This window comes from Lipophrys pholis, assembly GCF_963383615.2.
Source record: "Lipophrys pholis genome assembly, chromosome: 11".
NCBI classification, from domain to species: domain Eukaryota; kingdom Metazoa; phylum Chordata; class Actinopteri; order Blenniiformes; family Blenniidae; genus Lipophrys; species Lipophrys pholis.
The window spans coordinates 25,596,702-25,614,940 of record NC_137631.1 but is presented as its reverse complement, the minus strand read 5'-3'; the positions used below and the strand labels follow the sequence as shown (position 1 = coordinate 25,614,940).

General features: G+C 43.9%; 2 protein-coding genes across 3 annotated transcripts; one reads left to right on the top strand and one right to left on the bottom strand.

Moving 5' to 3' along the window:
- The first annotated feature begins 151 nt into the window (after positions 1-151).
- On the top strand, positions 152-3,975 carry bida (BH3 interacting domain death agonist). Its single transcript, XM_080476193.1, has 4 exons — positions 152-221; positions 482-760; positions 2,803-2,936; positions 3,347-3,975. Exons 2-4 carry the CDS (start codon positions 499-501, stop codon positions 3,536-3,538), a joined length of 588 nt encoding a protein of 195 aa, XP_080332319.1. The 5' UTR covers positions 152-221; positions 482-498; the 3' UTR covers positions 3,539-3,975.
- On the bottom strand, positions 3,973-17,933 carry bcl2l13 (BCL2 like 13). Of its 2 annotated transcripts, XM_080476192.1 has the most exons (8): positions 17,567-17,743; positions 15,798-16,002; positions 15,280-15,319; positions 13,874-13,963; positions 13,332-13,488; positions 12,579-12,651; positions 12,364-12,492; positions 3,973-6,916 (listed from the first exon to the last, which is right to left on the bottom strand). In XM_080476192.1, the coding sequence occupies exons 4-8, from the start codon at positions 13,902-13,904 to the stop codon at positions 5,891-5,893; spliced, it is 1,416 nt and encodes a 471-aa protein (XP_080332318.1). In that variant the 5' UTR covers positions 13,905-13,963; positions 15,280-15,319; positions 15,798-16,002; positions 17,567-17,743; the 3' UTR covers positions 3,973-5,890. The 2 variants fall into 2 exon arrangements, with proteins under 2 accessions (XP_080332318.1, XP_080332317.1); XM_080476191.1 differs by lacking the exon at positions 15,280-15,319 and having other exon boundaries at positions 17,567-17,933.
- Between the last annotated feature and the right edge of the window lie 306 nt (positions 17,934-18,239).

The following is an 18,239-nucleotide window of genomic DNA, read 5'->3' as shown; positions in this document are numbered from 1 at the left end:
AATACTGTTTCATAAGATACTACTCATGGGCCAAATCTCCAGATTTGTTTGTTGTGGACTGAGTGAAACTGAAAGATCAGAAAATGACGTCGGTACGTGAAGGCATCATGCGACGTTCATGACCCCGCCTTTAAATCCGCACTCTGGGCTTTCCCACTCCGTGTTATTAGACCGTGTTTGCGGCAGCGGCGTCTGTCTGCTTTCTCTGGCGCATCACTACCGTAAGTTAGTCTAGGAATTATTATTCTTTTTTTTTAAGTTATTCTAGCTAGATGAGAAACCATTGTGTTAAACGAGAAGAAAATACTTTTGTTTTCACCGCTTGACGGAGTTGCTGTTGAGTCGTTAGCATTAGCTTGACAGCGACTTGTTCACGTTCGGACTGAATGAGTTCCTCCCAAGTCTTATATCGTCTGCAGGGTTTGCAAAGTGAAGCGAGGCTTAACTTTTTGGGTGCGGCGTGTTTCTTCGTTAATTAAAGGCCAGGAGAGCTCACTGATGGACGTCCTGCGGAGTCTGACGAGGGGCCAGAACGCCGCCGCACTAGTTTTCGCCTTCCTGCAAGCAGACTGCAGCGACTCGGACTACATCGAGGAGCTGCGCTCCCTGGGCAAAGATCTGAATGTCTCCCGGGACACCAGGAGCAACGGGTCCGCGATCGAGTGCCCGGACGATGGCGACCTGGAGACGGATGGTCATCTGCCCTGCAGCATCACGGACTCTCTGGGTGACCTGCAGCCTTCGGTAGATCCGTGGCCTGGTGAGAGAGTCCACACCAGTTCACATCCAGCCTGATTACTGAGTCTCAAAACTAAAAAAAAAAAAAAACAATGCCTAAGTTTCCTTTTAAAAACAAAAATTCCGCTTGATCTTACCAGGTCTCATTTACAATGGTGGCACAAAGAAAAACATAGAAACGAATAATATATATGTCAAGCCCCAAAATCTCATTTTAATGTTTGAACTTAAATACTCCACTAGTCATTTCCCCCCAAAACACAATTTAACTTCATCACAAAACAGTTGATGGACATGTTGATTAGTGACAATGAAACTATGTGTCAAGTAATAATGTCCAACATAATCTGGAACTAAATGAAAAGAGAGACAACCAAGTGCTAAACAGTCATTTTAATTCAGTTCAATTCAACTATATTTATATAGTACCAAATACAACCCGACCATTTCTAGGTGCTTTTAACAAGTGCTTTTAAGTAAGTAATAGTCAGGGTAATTATGAAATGTGATTATTGAATATTGGGGAAGTGGTAGGATTTTTAGGGGGATCTGTTGATTATATTGTCATAATCGAAGATTGGAAGAACTGTAATTTTCACACGGTTATTTGGGCAGCAAAAGCGATAAGGGGTCTGACCTATGTGAGCTGTACATTCATGTGGGTTACAAATGTGAGTTTACAGTCATGCCGGATATGCAGTCCCGTGTAGCATAATACCACTTATCCATCATGTAGGAAGGTGTCTTGAGTTTATTCTGCAAGTGAGAAAATAACTACAAACACACACACAGCCAGTACTGCCAATACCTGCTGTGTCACAAACAGCAGGAAGTCCTGGTAGTGATAGTGTGTGTGTGTGTGTGTGTGTGTGTGTGTGTGTGTGTGTGTGTGTGTGTGTGTGTGTGTGTGTGTGTGTGTGTGTGTGTGTGTGTGTGTGTGTGTGTGTGTGTGTGTGTGTGTGTGTGTGTGTGTGTGTGTGTGTGTGTGTGTGTGTGTGTCAGAGCTCTAATCTGTCTGCATGTACATGAAGACATGGACAGATCTGAACCAGGCTGCATTTGTGTAGGAAGCTGTATGAAGACTGTTATGCAGGAGCATAACAGTCTTCATACAGCTTCCTACACAAATGATGTGAAAATGTGTTAAGGGAAACAGAATATAGCTGGAGGTTGAAACCCCCCCCCCCCCCCCCAAAAAAAAACACTTCTCAGACACTTGTTTATTTGTGTCATAGTCGGACAAACAAGTTTATATGAATGAAATAATTTCCAAGTGAAAACTGAAAGTCATTTGGTGTTTGTTTCCACTACATTCATCTGGCCCTCTAACCGTTAAAAGTTTCCCTTCACTGACCTTCCTATTGAATATATAAATCATAGATTTTGTCCCGACTGATGAGCCATGGTGGGAAAGTTTTCTCATTTCAGTTGACTCCTTATGACTTCTCTCTTTTTACTTCCTACGTCTAAACCCCCCAAAACTTTTCTTTTGGTTACCTTGATTTTTATTTTAAGTTCACAATAGAGGATCTGTTTATGAATCTCAATAGCTGGAGGGGGCACATTTTGGATGTACGAGCACACAAAGAGATGAAAGAGAAAATCGAGGAAATGTTCACTGTTTGTATGCAGGATGTGATGTGGAAGTGACAACGCGTAGCAACATGAAAGCTCAAGCTCATGCTAAAATGTGAAAAATAGAATTATTCATGTGTTTTCTTTTATAATTTTTAAATTCCAAAAGGAAAAATCACATAGAAAAGCCGACTTATGCTGCACTCAATGATGTTTCTGTTATTTTTCTCTGATTTATGCCACTTCTCTACTACTGTGGGGGGATCTATGTGTTTTTGAGAACGAGCCTCTTCATTGTTATAAACTGCCAATCTGCATAATCCACATTGTGTGCTTGGATATGGCAACCAAAAAACCCTACAATATACCCCTTTGTTAAAGTATTTCTACCAGAATTGCATAAATATTCTACTTTGACATCCATTCCTGTGCTTCTGACTCCCTCTGCTGAACCGCATCTGGTGTTTGGGGGCTCTTGTCTCGCTGCAGGCGGCCGTATGGAAGCAGCAGCATTTCGGCAGGTGGTAGAGGGGCTGAGAGAAGTCGCCGCCCAACTGGAGCAGGACGTCCTGGCTCGTGGCATCCAGAACCTGAACAGCCACATATCCGCCTCCCCCTCCGAAGTGAGTCTCCTCAATGCCGGAGATCATTATGAAGTGGAGATCACATAAAAATGGCAACCGTTACTGATTTGTCTACTACTGATTACATTTTCGGTAAAGGTGGAACAGGGGTGTCACACCAGTAAAATAGTGCCATGATAACGCTTAAATTTAAACTTTATAAAGTTTTTCTTTGTTGTGGCGCAGAGTATATGTAATGAAAATGTCTATATTTCCTCAAAAACCACAGTTATGACTGGAAATGACTACAATCTCAACATGAAGCCAATTTTAATGAAGCCTTCTGGTGCAAAATACAGTGAAATGTCCATCAACCTTCTCCTATAGCTGTTGCATTATGGGTGTTTTCAGTAAGAGTTCTCTTGGTCCCACGCACTAATCAGATTCCATGTCCGTCTCTCCCCCTCCAGCAGTGGAAACATCACCTCACCCGTGAGGTGGAGAGGGCGATGAGGCAGGGTGTGGGTCTGGACCATCTGCCCCAGGAGCGAGTCATCATGGCGCTCACTCTCGCGCTGGTGCGTGGCGTGTGCGTGCAGGCGCCGCGGCTGCTCAGACGCCTGTTCGCCACGGCACTGCAGTTAATCAGCCCGGCCAGGTGACTCCGGAGAGGAAGTAAGAGTGAGAAGAAGAGGAGGAGGAGGAGGGGGAAGAGGAAGACTGCTGAACTTGAAACAAGCGTCCGCCCCTCACGGTCAGTCGACTGTGAAAAGCAGCGCTGAACAGAAGTAGCAACATTAAAGGGATCGTTTGAGTTCTTTGTACTATTGAGAAAGAATCCAAAGTGAAGTTTGTGACTCTTAAATATTTTTCATGACTTTATGAGCTCTGAACATGTCTTTTCATACAATTGTCTTTTTCTTTTTTTTTTAAGATATATACTTGAAAGTTCTGATTATTTTCTAATTGTTTTGCTTTTTGGTCATAAAGTTTTTCAGGGATTTGCTTTATTTTTCAGCCCCGAATCTAAATAAGTCGAGTGTATTTTAATATACATGAACATAAATAAAAACCACTGCAGAATGAATGTGAAATATTCAACTTTTGTTTTTATTTCCATTTCAAACAGCATATTGTAGGAAACTAAAGGTAAAAGTGTCACGTCTGAGACCCTTTTGACATCCATCGTCTTGCTGTGAACAGTTTCCCCTTGAAAGCTGGCATAGTTGACGCTGATGAGTTTTACCATGTGCAACACCGAAACACACAACACCCTCTCGTTGTTTTGATCCCAAAACTCGAGAGAAAAGTTCCTCTTCCTGCACCGTGTTTGCTGAGATTTCACCAACTGGCATCAATTTTAAGTCTTGAGTGGATCGAACCAGTATTCTTTGTTGTAGTGCAGACTATGTGATGCAAATGTCTTTTTAAAAACTACTTAAAATGATTGCAATCTCAACATGAAGCCAATTTTGATGAAACCACAATTTTTTTGTTTTTAAGAAAAAGAATTGCACTTTTTGACCCCCCCCCACCCCCACCCCACCCCCACTACTTCATTGTCAACATAACTCTGAGCTTACGTGGAGCTTGTGTCTTAACACACAAAAAAGTTCACAACATAAAAAACCCATTTTTGTTAAAACTGCATTAGACTGAAACCTAGAATTTTTTTAAAAAACCCCGTTTACACGACATTTCAAGTAACAATTCAGCAACATTTTGAAAATGTTTTCATGTCGGGCCACTAGTGGGCGCTGTTTGGTTTTTTTGGGGAATGAAACCACACGTCTGCAGGGAACAATACGCTATAAACATTAACAACGGCGAGTACATGGACATTCGTGTGGACAGACGACCGAGTTAGATCGTTATTCCGGGTGACTCTAAAACTACCAAGTCCCAGGAGGACATGGACCGGCACTCTCTGGGACACCATTGTCGTTATTGTACTTGTGCAGAAGAACTATTTACTATAACCGTAGTGTGCAGGAGCAGCTATTCAGAAAATTTGTATTTTCCTCCATTTACAAGGCGATGGGAGTCGAAGCGTTTTCAAAAAGTTCCACCTTAGTACGTAGCTGTTTTAAAAAAACTTGTTTTCAATGCCTCCGAGCACCGTTGTCGTGAGAATCAACAACAAAAACACAACAAAAGTTTTACATTTCACTTAAAAACATCGTGTAAACGGGGCCTAAGTCTTATGTCTTAATGGTAAATTAAGATTCCCAGACTGATGGTAACATGAATACCTTTGCAAGTTAATATCTTATTGATTTATGTTTGCAGCGTGCTTAAATATTTTCATCAACTGTTTCTGATGCATGCTGCATATGAAATGTGGCGAGATTAAGTCCTAATAAACCTGGTTTGTATCTGAAGTTGTTCTAAATCGACTCACAAAAAAAAAAAGAAAAAGTAATTTCATTTGGTTTGTTTATGAGAGGAAGTATTGGAATTAGTCATCACAGTTACAGTGGAAAATCGGTCACTTTGCTACATAGGAAGAGGAAGTGTTGAAAGCCTAACACGCACAGGGACCTTGAGCTTTGACAGAATTTATTTTTCAGGCTGTGCCAGTCTGCTGATTGAAAAGATTTAAAAACCAATGCAAACAGCAAAGCGTGGTGTGGAAACGATCACATAGACGTTCATTCTAACAGGTGAGAGGTTGGAGTCGAGTGAAATTCAAAGAAAAGAAATTGCAGGTGAAGACGAAACAAAAAGGTGTAGAGCGGAGATCATCGTCCTCCTGAAGCAGCCATGAGTCACAGCAGTGAGGTTGTGGATGAGGTTCGATTTTGGGTTTTTACCAGGGGTCACTTTTAAACCTTCAGCCGCTTACCAGATCTTAGAAAATAAGAAAACCCATTTCACATTAAAATCCGGTACAATTTGAAAGGAGAATCTCAATTTGAGAGGAGTGTGTTTACAAACGCATTTATTTCTACCCTAACGTCTTGAGGAGAACACCCCCCCCCCCACACACACACACCACCGAGGGTGGTTCTTTTCTATCTCCTCCTGTACCTCATGAGGCCGTACACCAAAGCAACGAGGACCACGGCTGCAGCGCCTCCGTACAGAAGCACTGGGAGCTCACACGCCGGCTCCGGCTGCTGCGGGGCCTCCTCGGCTGTGGCTTCTACGGGGGGCTGCTGGGCATCAGGAGGCGTGGCGTCTGGCTCTGCAGCAGTCTCTGCGTCGGGCTGCGGTTCCTCGGGGTGGGGAGGCACTGTGTCGGGCTCCGGCTCGGCGGCCGATGAAGCTTCGAACTCTGCCGGTGGCGTCGGCAGTTCCTTGGCCGGAGGCGGGGGCTCCACCTCAGCAGGCACTGAGGCGGCGGTCGCAGCTGATTGTGGCTCAGGCTCTGGTTCTACTGCAGGAACAGACAAAGGTGCTGCGGGCTCTGGCTCATAGGAAAGAAGGGCAGACGCTTCGTGGGGAGGGGGAAGCAGCTCCGGCTCTGAGGAGATGAAGGAAGGCTCCGCACACAAGCTTTGGGGCGCTTCGATCACGACGGGCTCCTCCAGCGACATCAGGGACGCCGGCGGAGTCGAGTCTGCCTTGTCTGGTGCGGAAACAGGCAGAGTCTGGTCCCTGAATTCTTCCCTGAGCTCGGCCAGCTCGCTCTCTGACCCTAAAACACTCATCATGCTGTCGTCGATCACTCCGCCGTCGCCGCTCTCCTCCAGCAGCTCGGCCTCCTCGCGCTCCACGTGGACAATGTCCGAGTTGGAGGAGTTGTTCTCGCTGCGCTCCTCGGCCAGGGCCACGCCTTCATTGCTATCCAGGCTCTTGACGTCTTCGGGTTCCATCGCGCAAACCTGTGCCCAAGACTCGTGGCCGGCCAGAGAGACGGGCAAGCTTTCCGTCTGCCAGGAGCTCTGCCCGCTGCTGTTGTCTCCCGTGCAGAGCAGTGACGACGGGGGGCTCAGCTGGTCGGGGTGCTGCTCGCCTGACAGGATGTAGATGTCGTTGCTGTCCTCGGCGATGGTCACACCTCGCTCCTCTTCTGTCACGAGACTGAATATTTCACCCTGTGGGGGCAAGGAAAGCGATTTTAATTCGTCTCAAACGTATGTTTTTGGACTGCGGGATGGAACAGAACATAGCGGATGGAAAATCATCAGTCAAACTGAAATGGTTATTAATCTGATACTGCAGAGCATTTCGTCTCCATTCAACCTTTTATGCCATCGAGTGACCAACGGTAGAGCTTTAGCCGCAAACCAGCAGACCACTGTAAGTCCCAGTTATGTAACAGTGCATCGTGTAATCATAGATAACAGAGGAGAGCAGAAGCAGCATACATGCAAGTAAATCTCACGAGGCAGACGAATACACATTCGACCCTCCACAATATTAAAAGGTCAAACTCATTTTTAAAAGCTGCTTTATCACATGTACATTTTCCCATGATGATGAGTGGACAGGACATTCGAGCAGGAGTGAGTGATCCTTCTAGATATATCTCAAAATTGAGCCGGCAGCGATGGCGAGGCTGTTGATACATGACGTGACTCTGGAAATCACACTAAGGACACACCAAGACATGTGGCTATCCTGACATCAGTGTATCTATGCCTTATAGATGGAACAAATAAAAAGAAAAATCACAAAATACCACATCAGCAATGTCAACTATACCAAACCAGACAGGAAGAGGGTTCAAATCCAACCTGTAACACCTTTCCTTTCCCCATAACTGATGTTCACGCAAGGTCTCGTCACAAACACGCCGCTCAGAAGTCAACAGCAGATGGCAGCAATGCTTGGAGCCGAGAGATCAGTGGTGCCGCAAGTTGGCCTGCATTAGCGTCAAAAGCCAGAGTGAGTTTGAGAAAACATGCATGATGTTTGCATGGAAACAAACGGGGAAAAAACATTTAGAGTTGTCTCTACTTATTATGCAATTCTTCTACATTGAGCAGAGCTGCTGTGGCCCCTGAATCAAAATGAGTTTGACCCTCCTGTTCAACATGTATACAATTTTAGGTTTAGATTAATAGATTTAGTTTAATAGATTTAGATTAATAGTTATATTTATACTCAGACAAACTTTTTCAATAATCTAATGTAATATTTCTTAATGATTTCAGGAAACATAACTGCATGGGAAATAACCAAACGTTACCATAAGCATTCACAAAAAGAAGATTCAGCCATTGTATTGATACGTACAGTCATTATAGACTTAATTTGCTTGAGTGGCTTTAAATACCAGTCTCAGTTGTGTGGAATGTCGCTACGGTGTGACGACGTTGGAGCAGACAGCGAGCTCGCAGGCGTTGTGGCTGTCACAGGGAGGTGGCTACTTACGTGAGCATCAACAGACAGAAAAGATTCTGACAAGACGGATCAACACGCTCGATTAGTAGCGTGTAACGCTCTTTATCACAGGGTGCCCAGCCGTCAGTGTCCCTGAGGAGCCTCGCAACACGTTAAAGCGGTATTGATCCATGTAAACATAAAATGTAAATGACCGTCAACCTGTCAAGGTCATATCGCTCAAAAGGTCACTCAGAATCATTGCACGGCAGCTGCATGTGGCGGGAAGGAGATTAAATCTGACAACGTTCCATCATTATCCAACATTTGCTTTCTACATAAGCTGATTTGCATGTGCAAGAGGTTGTGTGTGAGAGGAGTGTGTCACAAAATCCTCTCCCTTCAGGATGCAGCTTCCCCACGGGCCCCACTGCACAGGACGAGACCGCCCTGTGCAGAAGATCCTCGGCAAAAACTCGTACTTCTAAAAACAGCAACAACTTGTTCTGTTGTCAAGACATCGAAAATGTAAACCGACACTGAACATCACAGGCTGCTAGACGGAATACTACAGTACATAATGTTCTTCATGCTGCAAAGTGAGAACAACACCAAGGCGTTGGAGCATCAAAGAACAAAAAAATGATAAACAATAACTTTTAGGCACAACGGGGCTGAATGTCATAAAACAGACAATGGTTTGAAAAATTAAAAAAGGACAAATTGACTAACCTGAGCAGATCTGGTAAATACTCCTAATATTAATCTCAAAATCGAAATAATTACAAAATATACCTGTATAGACTGTTCATCCAAGTTTTCTCACCTCGAATGGGTCCTGCCTTTAATGTCCTTCAGCGCTTGTGAAAGTGAGAAACAACAGCGACCGTTTTGTTGTCAGGTTCAATTCCCCGCCCTCGCCTCAAGACAAACTATACAAAACCGGTGCACATTCCTATTCTGAAGTCAAGGGACGTCCCACCGTCGACACCTTGCTTTTTTTTTTTTTTTTCCTTTTCTTCCCTGATTAACTACCGCTGCTTTTTAATACTCCGCACTGATAGACGATTAACTGGAGAAGCAGCGCCGACACTGGAGGCCTGAGCAACATAGCTGCTGCTGAAAAGAACCCGTCAAAACCTGCTTCTGACAAGTTTGTGCTAAAGCTAAACTGACACATGGCTGCGACACCATTGTGTGTGAAGGCACTCTGAGGGTCTGGATTTTTTATTTTTTTTTGGGTGGGGTCTTCAACATGCACAATCTGTTAAATGACTGAAAGTCATCCTAATAAGGTGACATTACTTCTGGGATTATATATTGCTGACATGCACTGTTGACAGATGATGTCATCGCAAGAGGTCACACAGTAGATGAGTTGGTGTGAACTGAAAGCTGACAAGAGATTTTCAACTTCAAATCAGCAAGTAATCATAACACAAACCAAAACCCCCCCCCCAAAAAACACATAACAGGTCACAGACCCATGGTGTCTGAATTTCTGATCATTTCTGTTTGAATTAACACATTGCAGGCCGGAATAGCTGTTCTATCTTTAATACCAGCAGGAATACCTGAAAGATAGATCAGGGTTAGATCAGAGTTAAAGCAACTCACTTTGTGTACTTTTTAAATGATCCTGTGCCGTATATTAGGACATATTGATGCAGCAGTGTGAAACAATTTGCATCAGGTTTTTTAGCCAGACATCCTTCACAGTGATGGAGCAGTGGTGGGACAGGAGGACAGGCGGTTGGATGACTGCCTTTTTTCTTATTTCTTTTTTAAAGTGGCCAAAGTGTCGTTGCGGTAGCAAGTTCTTAAAACGAGCCACAAGTGGGTCAGCCGAGTCCCTGGTGGTGATGCTTTTAGAGGATTATTTGAGTTATTCTGGGGGAAACCTCAGCCTGCAGAGGAGCTTTCATCTGGTCCAGTTTCATTCAGCTGCAGTGGCATAGTGATGCACATATTTAACCCCGGAGCTGAACAGAGCGAGCTTACATAACACGGGGGGAGCGCTGTGATGCTGCACAGGGTGCAGCGTGACGTGCCCTGACAAGGCCCAGCCGGGAACCCATGAGGCTCTAGAACCTTAAACATCATCACTGCAACATCACTGTTTGGAAGAAGCTGCAGTCATCTGCAATATAAAAATCCCTTTAATGAAAGTTTAATTCCCTCCTGTCAGTTTGCTGTCACACCGCAGTAAAGTCGCGCACGCCTCCATTATCTCTTTGTCTTTGTCGAGAGGTCAGGTGCAACTGTCAAATCTCGAGCGTCATATTACATCACATTCATAGAGACGGCAATATAAAATGGCTGATGTGCACTCTCAGGTCTTACGCAGCAGTTTTCACTGTCAGGGGGACAGCGGTTTGATCCCTCGGGAGTACAGGTCACTGCTGGCAGGAAAACACACAGACGAGCTCGTCCACCATTTTTTGTTCCTCTTCCCTGACAACCCCTCCCTCTCTCCATTAACCCCCCCCCCCCCCACGGCTTCTGTCTGAGGGCTTCTGGTTTTGTTCCTGCCAAATCAAGTGTGCATCACATTAGGGTCATAAGCAACCTTATTGTGTGCTGATACAACCAACAAAGGAATTATTAGAGGCACCCCGACCTAATCATACTGTACTGTGCCACTTGCACTTAAGTCACAACAATGAGGAGAAAGAGGGCCGGACAGACAATACTTCAGTTTGAATCATCTAATCTGAACATTTAACACGTAGCTTGGATGGAGCGCGGACGGCGTATCAATAACCCCTTTTTGTTTCACGACAGTCCGCGATACAGTGAAAACGCCATTTGGCCGTTTCAATACGTTGGCACGCAGCGGCACGTAAACGAAAACAAGAGGAGACAGCAAAGACCTTCTCAGTTCGGCGTGACGTCTATATGGTCGCTCGTTCTCACGAACCCCCGCGCGCAGACAGCGAGGGGTCCGCCGCGTTGTTACGTCGTAACACGTCCTACCTCGGCCTGAACTCCTGAAAGGTCCTTTTCAAAGCTGAGCAGTCAAAGACCAGGAGAGTCAGATGGACAAGCAAGTCGTGGAGATGGAGCAGAGGTAGAAAGTTGAGTGTGCACGCAGCTCTGGCTGGATTCTGTGCCCATCCCCTCATCTCTGCCCCTCCTCCTCCTCCTCCTCCTCCTCCTCATGTTCCCTCCCTTCCTATCACAGTCTATGTGCGCTCTCTCTTTCTGTCCCTCCTCTTCTTCCCTCCGTTGGTGACCCTGCCAACGTCGATCATCTGTTCATCCCTTGTGACATAACACGGAGCAAGAATGTAGCTTTGTTTTGAGCCAATGCACTGTGCTCACATCACACCGCATTAAAACCGGGCAAGGCATCATGGCAGTGGGTGGAATTGTCGAGCAAAGCAACACTTGAAACATGTCAGCGTGACCTCATTCACGGAGAAAGAGTGCAACGCGGAATGACAACATAATCCATGTGAAGGACAAACGTTTCACTTGCACAGGATGAATACGGTGAAAGTGTACATGTCACAAGCTCACATGGGATGCGTTATCGCTGCGGTCTTTTAATTTGCCGCCATCATCAGTGAAGTAAAAAATATTCTCACCTGAGGTTATATCAGTTATGATTGTATAGCTGAACAAGCTTCAGCACACTTCAGCTTTACCTCATGTCTTACTCGAAGTGTGCAAATAATCACAATTGTCTTTAATGTAGATATCGAGAGCAAAAAAGTTACTCCATTCTATGTAAAGCTGAGATATAAATAGATTCAAACTGATTTGGGTACACTATTAGAATTTAATACACAAAGAATATAACCCATATAAACCAAATATTTACAGTGACTACTGCAGTTTAACTGCAGTGTAAACACATGCTGTCAGGTTATTTGTACAGATTATCTATCGAGAATTTATTGTACTTCTTCTAGTGTACTTGTTGTAGCTCAATAGTGCCCTCATCTGGCCATGTCTGGACAATAATCATGTCTATCATGGAAACCGTCTGACTTTGCACAGTTATCTTCCTGCTTAACCCAAATCGTATCAGCACGGCAATACGTGAAAATTAGTTCTGGATTGTACAAAGCACACCTTTAAATATCACCACAATTGTTATAGGAACGGTAAATCTGTAAGTTTTTCGAGGCATGCAAAAGTTCTACTGATATACGGTTCTGCGACTGGAAAAAGGGCTTACTACTTTCCCCAAACTGTATTTAAAACTCACCCATCCGCCCTGCTGCATGATGTAGTCAGCCTCGTCCTCCTCGAGGAACCGCAGCCCGAGATGCAACAGAGTCGCCACAGACTGGCCTCGACTCTGCAAAGCTTGGAGGAGCACCAAAGGCACCAGCACCTGCCGTGACAGAGAATGAGTAAAGAACACGATGCGTGAGGTGAAAGTCTTGAGGTGTTGCATCTTGTCTGGAGCCGCTCGCTCACCTTACTCCAGGCTCCCTGTGTGTGTTTGGACAGGTCCTGCGCCGTGCCTTTGAAACTCTGGTAGTCTAGAGGTCTAAAACAAACCAGATATTATTAGCTGTATCAAAGACATTTTGCATATTTGAGGAGTTTTAAAAAGTTTCCGTGAGCCGTGATACTTTGGATGTTTGTAGAAAATGTCATCAACATTTAACTTGAAAATATAGTTTAATCATATTCCATTCACTATAATGGTGTTCCCCTTTTATGACGAACGCCCGTGAATATGTGGCGCCACGCAGAACTGTTATTGCACACATTTGCAGCTGGAAATTCAAACCGCTGTGAACTCAACAAATGAACGGCACAACTGGAGCAGCGAGCGGTTTCCGTCCTAGTCGAGTTACTTACGTGTGACTTTGATAAAATGACATCATTGTGCAATAGTTTATACAGAAAAGTGTGGCGTGTGTGCCTTAAAATACAAAATCATTCTGATTAATCTGTTGTTGTGCAAATGAAGTGAGACTGCTATGAAGCACATACATTATTTTTCTTATGACTTCTATATCATGTAAACTTCCTCATCAACTTTTTTTATTATTGCCACAGAACCAAAATTCAACAGTTCACTCAGTTAATAGTGAACAATACCAGCAGTGTATTCACATACACTTTGTCATTCCTTTGAGATTGTGACATTTTTCACACTCCTAAGAAAATTCCTTTCCTGAAAGCTTTTTTATTTTATTCGTCACAGCTCCGTCAATTTACCCAGCGAGTAGCTTCTCCACAGCTGAGTCCAGATGTGCATGGAGGTCTCTGGCGACATTGTCCCCCATCGCAGCGAGGCAGTCTTCAATGGAGCACACTGGGTCGGCCGGACTGAACACGAGCGATGAGCGGCGGTCGAAGCCTGTGCTGGAAGATGCTGCAACGAAACGAAACACAAACTCGCTAAAACATTGAAGAATTTTATTGAGTTTTTCTTCTCCTGCCTGATTCCATTTGCACTAAACATTTCCAGAAAAGAGCCATGTTGTACCCACTACCTGAACCACATTGGAAATTTGACTCTATTATGCTTCCCTCAGACTTTATGACTGGAGAGCTGACCACAAACATTACAACAGGCACGCCCACATGAATCACCTCAGTTTTATTGGGAGAAAAACAAGTTTACTGTGTGTGTGTGTGTGTGTGTGTGTGTGTGTGTGTGTGTGTGTGTGTGTGTGTGTGTGTGTGTGTGTGTGTGTGTGTGTGTGTGTGTGTGTGTGTGTGTGTGTGTGTGTGTGTGTGTGTGTGTGATCACCCACAGGCAGTGATTTCATCTTCAAGGTTTCTCATCTCTTCCTCTATCTGCTCTTTTATCAAGGTGGTCCTTTCTCTCTCACTCTGGGCATCATCTGGAAGAAGGAAAAAAAAAACAAACAGTGTATGAAGTGATATCCTTCACCTCACTTTTTCAAAAACACTTTTGAATTGAATACAGCTCAGGTAAAGTCATATTAATGCTTGATAGACACCTTTTTTCTACTAGTATCAGTGATTTGAAGAGCAGAAACACATTAACCTGCTTGATGCACAGATAATACTGAACGTTAATGATGAACCAGGGATGCCTGCATGCGTTAAATGTCAATAACTACATCCGGTCGGTCAAGAAACCAGTTGTGCACGTATAAGCAGAAACCTCACTGGAGGCCAGAGCAATATGCAGGTTCAGCTGTAGCCAAGGCTCGTGTTGTGAGCGCCACAGTCGACATCAAGGCGACGCTGAACTAAAGCGAGAGCAGCTAAGAGTGGCGCTCTGTCGTCGCGTGCATAAAAGGCACCGACGCAAAGCTCGTAAATCATTGACGAGGCCGAGTCCCGCACTGCCGGCTGCTGGGAAGAACCTCTCGAGGGGCCGATATCACACGAAGACGAAGGAAAAATAAATTGGAAATCTGGCTGTACAGGTCAAAACGATTCAGAGGTCATTTGACGAGGAGGGCCGATGCCGCTGTCGTCTTTGCACTGAACTAACAGGCGTGGGACGTTTCCACTGTGATGCAATGCCGACGCCATTTGTTTGACTAGTTTGAATTGGAGCAGTTTAGGTAATGACCACAAATCAGAAGAAATAAAATACAAATCTTTAGGAATGATTTTTACTTTACTCAAATTACTTCATAACACCCCATTCATGCCATTATCACAGAAATCTAAAGGGAGCATGAACACAGGAAGTAAGGGAGCATTACATCTCCCCCCCCAGTCACATGTGAACGCCCCGAGGACCCGTGTTGGTTTTTCCCGGGCTTGGTGCTGTTTCAGCGTTCAGTCAGAAAGCTAGCCGGACAACTATTTCGCTCTGGTCAATTGGCGTGTGAGTAATCCTACAATGATTACACATGACAGGCTGTCACAAATTGGAGCGGGTCAAGCGGAAAGCAGGGATCAGCCACTCGTCTGTCCTTCTCCGCCCATTCCAAGCATGCACACAACAACGTGGACAGGAAATTAAGAAAACTTCCCGTTTGTCTTTTATTGGCTCTCGCTTCTTTCTCAGAGTATCCTAAAGTTTTATCAAAAATCTCTGTTCAAAATCTGATATGGACATGTGCAAACCACAAGGTGGTGGGGAGGGGGGGGGGGGGGAGGGGGGGGTTCTCCGCTTTTAAATGAGTAAAAATTCACTTATCAACTACTCTATTGCATTATATTCCATTTAACTTACATCAAGAAATAGATTTGCAGCAGAAAAACAAGTCAGTGCCCTAAAGATAGAAAAAGAGATGAGAAAACAAAACAAAACAACAACAACATACTGGTCTTGTTCCTAAATGTGACTGAAAGGTAAGATGCTCCCAGCCTGCAATCCTGGCACAGTGATTGCACCAGTATTCAGGTATTAATAGGATTGTAGCTGGGCTTATATGAAGGAGCCTTCCATGACATGTCTTTGTTTACAAGCCCTGGCTGTTGCATATCAGTCAAGTTGAAGTCTTGTGTTCTCATGCTAAACTCAGAGGGAGCTAAATTCAGCTGGCAAACAGGTGGCGACGTGCCTTCATTCCCCAAAATATCATAAGTAGCAGCCTTCGGGTGCATGTCTGCACAGTTCCTGTCGTGTGGCACACTAGTTTTCGGGTTGAGTTGTGTGCGTAGAACCGTCGAAAGGACAAAGAGGTTTAAATCAGGTTGCACAACATCAATAAAAAAAAATTAAAAGATTGCACTCCTTTTCCCTCTCACCTTGAGCTGCCGTCATCGCCTGTGATCGACCAACCGGCAGCATTCCCAGGTAGTTCAGCACAATATACTTGGTTTCATAATGGAAACCCTCAGGCACAGTCGTAGTGAGAGGGGCAGAAGAGGTGGGCCCCGGGGTAGCCATTTAAAGGACGTGTGTCAGACTCTCAGACACATTAATTCTTACAGTCAAAGCTGGACGTTTCACCTGTAAGAAAAATAAATTAGATTAGTGGTGGATCATTACAGTTTAAATACGAAGAACTCATTTTAAATAATAAAATCTTGTGCGTCGATAGAGAAACTCACCACATTAACTCTAACTTCACCCACTCGCTTCATGTTTAGTGTTCATTTTTGGCTGAATGCTGGACTTTCAAAATTTAAATAACATTAGTTCTGTCTGTAGGAAACCTGCTGAAGGATTTTCCTATGATCCACCAGACTTTTATATTAGTTTTTTTTTTCAGTTGTTAAAGTCTCCTTGGCGTTTTAGACATGGCTCTCTCATCTCTACTCTTACTGTGAAAATGTAGATACTGCTTTACACAAGACAATCTGTTTAACTCAGTTTCTTCTAATTTGATGCTACATCAAGTTCTAATCTTGCGGCATAGCCATGGGAATGAAGCGACTTGCCTTCACATGAATAAAGTATGTTCAATTTCTAATTTGTGACCTCAAAGGTAGTGAGGCAGACTTATGGCCTGTGACCCCCCCCATTAGCTTTAAGTGTAGTCCGGGTTTCCTATGGGTGGGATGGGTTAAATACAGCCAGCTACTTCCCCAAGGGGATCAATAAACTATACTTTCTTCCTTTATAATTACTTATGACTCTGTCGGCATATCTTCCTCTATTGGCGGCCATGATGACTTCCATCCAGGCTGAGTGCAGAACAGCAGATAACCTAACTAATGCATGTTAACGTTTCGTCGTGCTCTCCAAGTGCATTCAGATATTATGCAACTGCCAGTAAGAAAATATAAATGTTATTTGTTAAAAAAGAAAAAGAAAAAAAAAGACTTTTGTTGTGGCATCTGTTCAAATGTCATCTGCTGTGTGAAAAAAAAACCTGATGTCTTATTCAGATTCACTACAAGGTACTATCTGACAAAGGGTGGTTAGTTAAGAATTAATAATAATATTAAAGGACTTCATGTGTGAGGAGTGGAAAAAACATTAGATCTTTACATCATGACACAATACAACTTACATAACACGTGTGGCGAACAGACAAGGTCGTTCCAAACTCCCTTTATAAACGACACAATCATTGCAAAAGAGTTTTAAAAATAAAAAGCTGTTTTGCACTTCGTTTGACTTTACTTTTGACAGAGCAGATTAAGCCATGTGGATCACAACTTTATACTATTGTCAAGTCTGAATGAATTAACTAAATGGTTCCGGGTCGTTAAAACAAGGTCTCATGATGATTATTGGAAGAAATACTACTACTACTACTACTAATAATAATAATAATAATAATAAATCATAATCATTCTAAAATTGGAAATTAAAAAGATTTCTATAAAATATTGGAATTAAAAAAAATCAAATTTAAACAAATAATGAGAATAAGCACCTGGGATATTATAATCACATGTCGATCTGATGATTAAACAGTTTGTAAGCCACACATGTCTCCACACTGGAACGCCAGCTCACATGGGTGCTATGTTAGCTAGCTCATCGCTCCCTTATTCTATATCAGTGAGACAAATACATCGTTTTAACAGGAGCTGAAACAAAAGCGAGTCTTTTCTCCTCTTACCGTCCTCGTCCAGGGGCAGCCAGGGGCAGAAAGTGACCAGGATAGGGGTATTAAGGGTCTTGAGGAGCAGGAGAGGGGCAGACCACCACTGGTAGGCAGCAGCAGCAGCAGCAGCAGCTCGCTCGCGCGCGCACACACGCACACACACAGTAGTACACTGTGTGCTCTGGACATTACACAAGCTGGAGAGTTTAACGACCGACATTTCCTGTCACAGCCTTCAAAGTAACGTTCCCTCAGTCAGAAGACACCCGTGCGACTCTCTCGTGTCGTAAAGAAAAGCACTTCATTTAATGAATCGCAATACAGTGATATTTTTCACGAGGCGATTCAAGCTTGTACTGTATCCTAGCAACCGCGCGCACCTGAGACGTACCCGGAAGTTCTCAATCAGATGTCTCGTCTGCACGTGTCATCCATCTCTCTCCCTCTCTCTCTCTCTCTCTCTCTCTCTCTTTCTTTCTTTCTCTGCTAGGGGTGTTAAACATAATGTCCTCAGGCCAAAATTTGCCCCCAAGAAACTCCATCCATACGGAGGAGTATTACTGCCACTGAAGAAAAAAATAGATTTGCAGGTAAAATAAAAAAATAAAAAAAAATCCTTATGCAAAAAGGTCGAAAATCAAAGTCGAGATTTTTTTTAGGGGAATTAATTTTTCTGTAAAGTTTAGAA